This window comes from Haliotis cracherodii, unplaced genomic scaffold (assembly GCF_022045235.1).
Source record: "Haliotis cracherodii isolate W230 unplaced genomic scaffold, xgHalCrac1.p SCAF_2, whole genome shotgun sequence".
Taxonomy (NCBI): domain Eukaryota; kingdom Metazoa; phylum Mollusca; class Gastropoda; order Lepetellida; family Haliotidae; genus Haliotis; species Haliotis cracherodii.
This window is the reverse complement of record NW_027266275.1, coordinates 69,927,791-69,936,864: the sequence shown is the minus strand read 5'-3', so window position 1 is coordinate 69,936,864 and position 9,074 is coordinate 69,927,791. Positions and strand designations below refer to the sequence as shown.

Here is a 9,074-nt window from a genome sequence, read left to right as displayed (position 1 = left end):
ATTGTTGTTTTTTGTAATCCTAATTTACAAGAAAGGTGAACATATGTACTACTCCACTTTTGATAGCGATATTATCATCTTTAAATAATACACGAAACTTGATTCTCATATGTCAAGTGTATATTTAAATAGATATATCTGATTGTCCCTATCAAAGTTGAGTAGTATAGTTGTATAGGATGCTTGTGGAGTGATGTATATTATAGAATGCTGCAATCAGCAATATACCAGCTGTACCATATTCATTGTAATAAGCGCCCTGTACTTAGAAAATTGAAAAAGGTGGCGCTTATTAAAACCATACACAAGTGAAATTTGTTTTTAGATATTGAGCAGTTGGGAAAAAAGTTAGTACAAACATCGATGAAATTCAAACGTTTTCAGTGAGAGTTACTTGAAATCATAATGATCAGGATTCTTGTAAACTAAGATTTAGACTGTAATGTTTTTTGCCACTTCTTACAGTGCAAGTGCTGGGGAGTTCATGCTTTGATCACTTTTTACATAAGACAATTTCACTAGTTTCCCTTAGTCCAAAACAGGGGCCGTCGGGTAGCCTAGTGGTTAAAGCGTTCGCTCGTCACACCGAAGTCACGGGTTAGATTCCTGACATGGGTACAATGTGTGAAGCCCATTTCTGGTGTCCCCCGCCGTGATATTGCTGGAATATAGCTAAAAGCGGCGTAAAACCATACTCACTCACTCACTACTTGCAATCATAAATGCCCCTCTTACGCTCTGTTATCTGTAAAAATCTGTAATATGCACAAAGAAATACAGCAGACTCTTATATAGCTGGTCAGGAAGTGTTTTATATGGTTAATACCATATATGTATTGAAAGCTGGAGCAGGGGAGACTGCCTTCGTGGTCTAGTGGTAGAGTGTCCGTCCGGAGAGCGGGTTGGATCCCTGGCAGCATCATACCAAAAGACGTTAAAAGATGGTACTTGTTGTTACCCTGTCTGGTGTTCGGCATTAGGGGCTGAAACATGGACTGGTTGGCTCAGTCAGAATGCTGTGTCTGAGTGGGGTATTCATGTTAAACTGCGACATGGTATCTCAGTGGGCTAGCACTATAAATTGGCATCAGTCTGCACGCACCGCACCGCACCACGGCAAGTCCCAGAGCATGCCAAACTTTTAGCATTGAACATTATATATTGGTTTCTTTGTTAGAAATGACTTTTGAATCCTGATATTGATGTATACCACTCAAAACAAGTTAAGAACACCCACACGTTGGAAGGTAGTGTGTGGCAATACCCTACCAAACAATCAGGTGTTCTTAATCTTCTTTTGAGCAGCATACATCCATTTCATGATTCGAGGGTCATTAGTAACATGTATTACACATTTAAGAATGTGTACCTGGTATTCTTAACCGTCTTCACAATCCTCGCCCAACATGGTATATCCTTGGTAGGTGTTGAGTTCAGTAAAAGTCACAGGTAAAGCAATGTTAAGTGGAGTAGTTCTTGCAGTGTGCATTATGATCTGTATGGTGCAAATCTGGTCAGGACTGATCAGTCAGTTTATTGTATGTAAGTGGGGTAGTCATGTTAAACTGCGGCATGGTATCTTTGTGGGCTGGCACTATAAAACGTCATTTGTCTGGACTTGTAGACACACTGCAAATAGCTATATAAGTTGCAATAATCGATGAACACCATCTCACCTCACCTTAGCATGCCTTAATTGTCAGACAGGATTTCATTAGGGACCACAGTATAAAGTGTTGATGCTCTATGACCAGGATAAATGTTACCGTCTTGCTCTGAACCGAACCTGTTGATGATGTGCCCGGGCAGAGTTGTCCCCCTTTGACTACGCCACTATCATTATACTGACCAAGTTTTAAGCGTTGATCTTGGATCTGAGTGATCTTGTCCAAAGGGAGGGGGGAGGGGGGGAGGGGGGAGAGGGGGGGTGGTATCAGGGAGGGATAACAGATGGACCCTTTTTTGAGACACCTTACATGTTAGCTGTGCCTTCTCACGTAACTTCATGACTTGGGGATTATATGCACAGAGACTCACACCGTTTTCTAAATCCTGGAGTTTTTTATTCAGTTGCAACAAGATGAGAAATGAACTCTTTCAATATACATGGTACTAACAATTAATGGCAGATCCTATTTTGGACAGGCCTCGCAGATTATCACTGTGACGTTTACACACCACTTGCCTTTATTGTTTTTTAAAAATGTGAATATGCATGCCAAATACGATTATATTTGCATCATGCGTACCACACTGCCGAGTCCCAAATATCCTCTAATAGGCCATGGAATCCTGCACACCAAAAGGATGGCAGTGTTGTAATTGATATCAAAAGACATGAGGGTGAGATTCTGTTACCACTTAATCCTCATTTATGACCTGGTTAGTACATGTCATATCCCAATTGTGTAGATCGATGCTCATAATGTCAATCACTGGATTGTTTTGTCAGAATCCATTATTACAGCCTGCTGTCATATAGTTGGACTATTGCTGTAGTTGTTCCTGTATGTACTGCAATCAAGCATGATTTTCTATCTAACTTCCAGGGGGCTCCATCCTCTATATCTCAGGGCTCACAATTCAGTTACCTATACGAGTCTCTGGATCCATTTCCATGGCTCCCATGTTCTCAAAGAACCCGGGTTTGAGTTTCATTAACCAGTTTCATTTGCTACGTTGCTCAGTCTTATTTTTTGGGTTTGCTCTGAGGAAATGGTGGAGAAAGGGCCTGCTTCTCGAGTTAATAATTGTTTTTTCTTAATCCCTCTCCAAAAGGCCTATATAAACCGATTCTTGAAAAAACAATTGCAAGTTTTTGAATATCTGAGAAAGTGAGAACAAGATTTAATGTCAGGTGCAGATCTCAATTTGATATCAATATCACTAAATGCCTGATATTTGTTTGGACATACACTCAAAGACTCCTCTCGTAAACTACTCTGCCACTAAACACTTGAATTCCTTTGTCACAATTAGCTAGCCTCTCATTGATGCGATATATATATCTGCTTAACTGTTTATATATTTAAAACCGGCCTTTCTAAATAATAAACAATATGTTATATTTGTTTCATAAATGTTTTTTTCCCCGTTTGTTATATCTTATAGTAGCCCAGGGCCCAGGTTGTCCTGTGCATAGTTGCTTCCCTTAGTTGTGTCAGGATACACTGATCACTCAGCCAATACATAAAATCTATGAATATATTGTAGAATGATAACATTAGTTTTAATGGACACAGACAGTCACTTAGTGTGCGTAATGCCACACTCGGCAATATTCCATCTATATGATGGCAGCCTGTAAATAACCAAAGCTGGAGCATACAATTCAGTGATTTATATTGAGAGATGATCCCCGCCATTGGGTTAGATGCCACACCATCAACAAAGTCACTGAATCTGACCACTGGACCCATTAAGTCGCCTCTTAAGATCAGCATAGATTGCTGGGGACAAATTCTAACCAGGATCCTCACAGAGGTGTGGACCTGTGTGTTCCTGGAGATCCTGGTGCATCATTGTTCCCACACTTACATCATAAGTTGTAGCAGTACACATACTGACACCGAGCCAACCAGCGCCGGGCAGCGTAACAAGTACTATCTTTTAACATCATTTGGTTAAATGTGGTCAGGGGATTGAACCGCTGAACTCCCGCTCTCCGGGCAGATGCTCCATCCACTACACCATGGAGATGGTCAAAGTATTAAAACACAACACCAAAGTTAAAACGCTGTACATGTTTTATTGATGGTATCAAATACGACTTTTTTAACTGTAAATTCACATCCAAAAGTGCTTCAAATGTAAAACAAAGACAAGTAGTCTAAAAACGATCTGCCATCACAAAACTTGCTACATTAGTCATATGGTACAACAACCAATAGAAATGAGGCTTCCCTAAGGACATGAAACAACACTCACAGACAACATCACTGCCATAGAGCTACATCCCTGACTAAACCTAATGTACAGCAGCAGCATGGTGGGAGAAGGCGTTATCACGGACTCGGGCAAAGGAGCATCATGTCGATTATTGAGGGCCGTCTCACAAAGACAGCACTATGACAATCTTCGACAACACAGTAGCGTTAAGACTGCTTTGTGGAAGCATTCCCTACAGCAATCTCAGTGCTAAGACTGTCACAATTTCCATTCTCTAACAGAGCATTAACAGTCATAGCGTCAAGATTGCTTTTTGCTTAAAGCGATCTCGGTGCTGGGAGAGGCACATCGTCCATGCTTTAGCAGAACCATACAAAATAGACAAAGGTTCATCGATAACAACTTCTATACCGTACGGTATTTAACAACATTTTCTTGCTTGATAACGGTATAAGGATCTATACAGAAACGTTGCTATTACAGTATAACAAAGAAGTTGTTTTTCATAAACCTATGTCTACTTGTCATCTTCTCAGAAGTGCCAATCAAACTGTAGAACCATACAATATTCGTAGAGATTGCTTTAAGTGATCTTAGCCCTAAGACTGTCGCAATTCTCAATCTCTATCAGAGACTTACAATGGTCATAGAGCGAAGATTGCTTTTTGAGAACCTCTGCTCACAGCGATCTTAGCCCTAAGACTATCGCAATTCTCAATCTCTAACAGACACCATGGACCTTGTGCTTCACTTTGTAGAAGTAACATCGGTTACCTTAGAATAATCATCACTAACAAACTATGTCCCCCAAAATAACTGATGCCAAGTTGAAAATGAGAAATGGTACTTTGGAGGTTATGAATGAACAAAATAATATTCAATGCCCCATTCCATCCTTGTGGAACAAGTGAGTGAGGACGGTATTATGCCATGTTCAGAATATCGCCAGCCTTATCTCCATGGGGACTCCCCAGAATTGACCTCCCACTGTACCCCCACACAGAACGGAACCAGGAGTGATGACCTGAACTACTGGGCTAGCCCGCCACCTCCTTCATTCAACCCTTCCCCTCTCAGCTGTTTCAGCATCTGGTACGGATGTAACTGTGGTAATTATCTCTATGCTGCCACCTATAAACGATTTTCATTTTAACATCATGGACGTTTATCGGGAGCAGCGCAAACACACGGTTACCTCAGCTTAAGCTGTTGAAACAACTTTGTTCCTATTGTTCGTATCATGAAGAAGGCAGCTTGTGTGGCATGTACCAAGCACAACATTAAGCATCCCCATTCGTAATCATTCTTCACAGATTCAGTTCTTGAAAGATTCCTGATTGTGAACTGCAGACTGACGGAGATGGGGGTGTGGGGATCCGGGGGCGTGGATCCAGGGGGTGGGGATCCAGGGGGTTGGATCCAGGGGTGCACATCCCTCTTTTTGAAACATATTAAACTCTTTTACATTTGGAAGTTTTATAGTTAATTGTTAAGTGATATCTTTTCCCCAACAGGAATTGCTAAATCAAAAAATGCATTCACAGTATTTGACACTTGACTGCACCCTGGTAGCCATGATTCTGCCAGGCTGGACCCTTAATGTTTGTGACATGATAAAACATATCTACAGATTGCACAAACTTTATGTGGAGACCCCTTCATGTACAGAGATTGTTTACAATTCAGTTTTCCTCATGTCGCTTCCTTTCCCATCCTTAAGTAATAGGCCCTGCCTGCTTTAGTTGTATATAGTGATATTGTTTCTGACTTGTATTCCTCCTGTACACAGACTGAAATAAGCCAACGTCAAATATCAAAATATATAAAAATCATTGTTATAGAATGATGTACAATGACTAAGCATGTCATTCATTTCATGTTTATGCTTCTTGAAGATTTGAATTACATCAATAAAATCTGTAAAATTCACTTATATTTAGAATTTGTGTGTTAAAATCATGTCTTTACAGTTTAAACATGTTCATAAAACATTAGAATAAAATTTCAGCTCACACATTTATGTAATATGGAAAATTACAAAATGTTTTACAAAGCACTAATTTAAATATCACACTGTTCAGAAGATATCCAAAACCTTGTCAGGATTTAGATTAAAATCTGTTCTGCTGCTGTTTCACAGATGCTAAAACATCAACAACATTTAAATGAGTTAAATGATAAACCTGTTTGCTGTGGACTCGGCAAGCACCATATTGTTAAAGCTCACATCTTATGGGGGTTGTGAGCTGGTCAAATACTAAATTATGCTCAGAATACACAAAATTGCACCAAAACACTAACAATAAGCCTCACTAACACAAAAATCACCCAAAGTCTTAAAACCTGGACACAACCATTGTCTTTTCGATGTGAAACAATAAACATTAATCCCTATCACATAAAATGAACCCTCTCGTGCTATACATGGACTCCCTTCCTCATTTGTTGAAAATATCTGTCTGATGTTATCTAATATTTCACCTGCTTTTTTCAAAAGCCTGGCTTTTAGACAAAAGTATTGCTTTTTAAATAAAACAAACAACTTTGCAAACTAGTTTTACAAATTAAAAAAATTATTTTTCAAAAAAAAAAATGAATATAAAAGTGTATAATTTTTTGTTCCTTATTATTTCCCAACATACCATGTCCAAAGTTCCTTTGAATGTTTGTGTTAGAGAGGCTTCCTGTTGACTCCTACTATATACAAGGGTGCCATTCCTTGAAAGTCAGGTCAAAATGAAATTAGCATTTTGATGCATTTTTTGTTTAGCAACTCAATAAACTTGATCCGAATCTGCCTTGATTAAATATGAGTTTTTCTTCTTGAAAGTATCAAACATTCTCTCTGTACAAAAACTCTACAATCACAGAACTTATTTCAAGCTAAAGGCCTGTGTATAAATCGGGTAAACCATTTTCCGATCAGTAAAGCCGTGATGACTTTCACAGGTAGCAGCTCTGATGTTATGTACACAGTAACCATGGTAACATCAATAACAAATACAGATGACAATATACAAACGTATTGAGCTATAAACATACTCTCACAGCACTCTTCTGCTTAAAATGAAGTCCCATTTTCAACTCCTTCCTCCATTTCGTCACTCAGCTGCAGGCGTGTTTGAGTATTATACGAGAGCGTCCGTCCAAGTGTGTCCCAATTTTACACCAATCAGGCGGCCAGACTTTTTGTCTAGACAAGAACCCAGACCAACAGACAACACATATGAATATTCATACACTCTAAATGACGCACATCTCTGAACCTATGGTTTTGGAACTTACCATTCCAATATTTTGATTCCACTCTTAAAATGGCTAGCACTGAACTCATAGACATCCATGAAGAAATAGTTTGTCATCTTCATTTTGACAACTCCTGACACCAACCCTGCCCTATTTTTTGTAATATCAGCTGTTGTGTTGTTGCCATGACAATGGTGGAAGATGGTGCCGAGGCTTGCGCCGAACTGGCAAGAAATTGTTGGTGAACTATTTCAGTTCAGGCTCACTGGAACTCTGTCTCCAACTCTTTGACAGTGTCGAACGTCTGTGTATTGGAGTTATCCTCCAATCTGAAAGTTCCAAAGAAGCCCTTGGAGTTGAGCGTATCGTCCGACTTGAAGCGGATCATCAGCGTCTCGCCTGATGACATTATGTCGTCTGGGATCTGCAAAGCAATTTATACAAATATGTACTGAGAGAGATTTTTAGCAATGTTCCTGCAATATGCAAGGGACGCAAGACACGGACTTCACACACTCGTACTCATGTGGGGAACTGAACCTGTGCATGATGAGTTTTAATATCCCTTTTTTCTATTACCAGATCTTTAAGGCACATGAAATGTACTTCTTTCTTCCTCATTCAATGCCCATGCAGTCTATTTGGATAAGGAAGGAATATTAAATAAATGAATGCATATTGTTTCATGCTCAACAGTTAGCCATGTCCCAGCTATATCCTGATAGCTGGATTTCCCAATTTGACGCATCAGTGACAAAAATGATGTCTGATGCAATTCTTATTTTGACTTGTACCACATGTTCCCGGCTATTTCAGGAGAACAATTGACTTGCCTCTGCATGTATGTGACAGGTGCCCCCAGTGGAGCAGGATGTGCACACCATTGTTCAAATACCTGGTACATGTATCACTATTTGATAGTCATTCATAGATACATTCTCATGACATAACGACTTGTACAATAGACACTGCTTTTAATGGAGATTTCATATGATTTGATAGGGTTTTTGCCACTTTTCTTTATATAATTCAGTCCAGGTCAGGTAAGCCAGTGGTTGACAGGAAGAGCAATGTCCTTGTGGTTCGATGTAATGAGGATGGAAAGGATTCGCAAGGTGAAATTATGAAGCCAATGAAGTGTAGATAATGTCAGACAGAAATTCCAATAATACATTATGTAAGTACTTTTTTATGTAATACTTCAGAAACTTGGCAGTCCTTGACCTATATTGATCTAGATTGTTATTATCGTATTCGACATAATAAGCGCCCAGGGCGCTCTCAAAATTAGAAATAGGGGGCTCTTATTAGAATATTATTTTGGTGGAAAAAACAGAGTTGAAAGATAAATTTCGTGGTTTATGCTGACGGCCTGACTGTTTATATATGACAGATATATTTTTTCAGAATTTAATTGCCCATAATTAAGAGTGCACATAACACACGAGTGAATATGAGTGAATAAATAAGTCTTGTGTACATTGATCAATCGGAAGGGGTGCTAATTGGGATTGTTCACTTGCCAATATATTAGCAAATATCGCTGTGGGCGCTTATTAGAACGGGGCGCTTATTACGTCGAATACGGTAACTATTTTGTAAACAGCACACAATGATGTTCATCGAAATGCCAAAATACCTGATACCCCAGACTAGTGCCAGCCGTTTCGACACGACCCATGTCTCCCCCCACAAACAAAGGACCAACAAGGTCACTGTAGAACGCCCTGAGCTGTAAGCATTTTAATCACGAGGCCATGATCAATTGTGGATCATATCATGATCAGCTGGTATAAAACAAACCCTACTAAGACTGGTCTCACTGTAGCTTATTCTACGCATTGAGTGCAATGACTGTAAACAGGTCACCAACTCATTTATTTTGTTTTACAACTGAATGTAGGAATTACGTGTAACACAGGCGTGTATATTAAAGAGAG

General features: G+C 39.4%; 1 protein-coding gene across 1 annotated transcript in view; it reads right to left on the bottom strand.

The window, feature by feature from the left end:
- Nucleotides 1–5,421: 5,421 nt before the first annotated feature.
- LOC139468428 (bone morphogenetic protein 1-like) overlaps nucleotides 5,422–9,074 on the bottom strand; it is a 70,614-nt gene continuing 66,961 nt past the window's right edge. Inside the window, exon 18 of the mRNA XM_071250388.1 lies at nucleotides 5,422–7,558. Coding sequence (XP_071106489.1) covers nucleotides 7,397–7,558 — 162 coding nt within the window. The 3' untranslated portion in view covers nucleotides 5,422–7,396. The remainder of the gene's footprint in view (nucleotides 7,559–9,074) is intronic.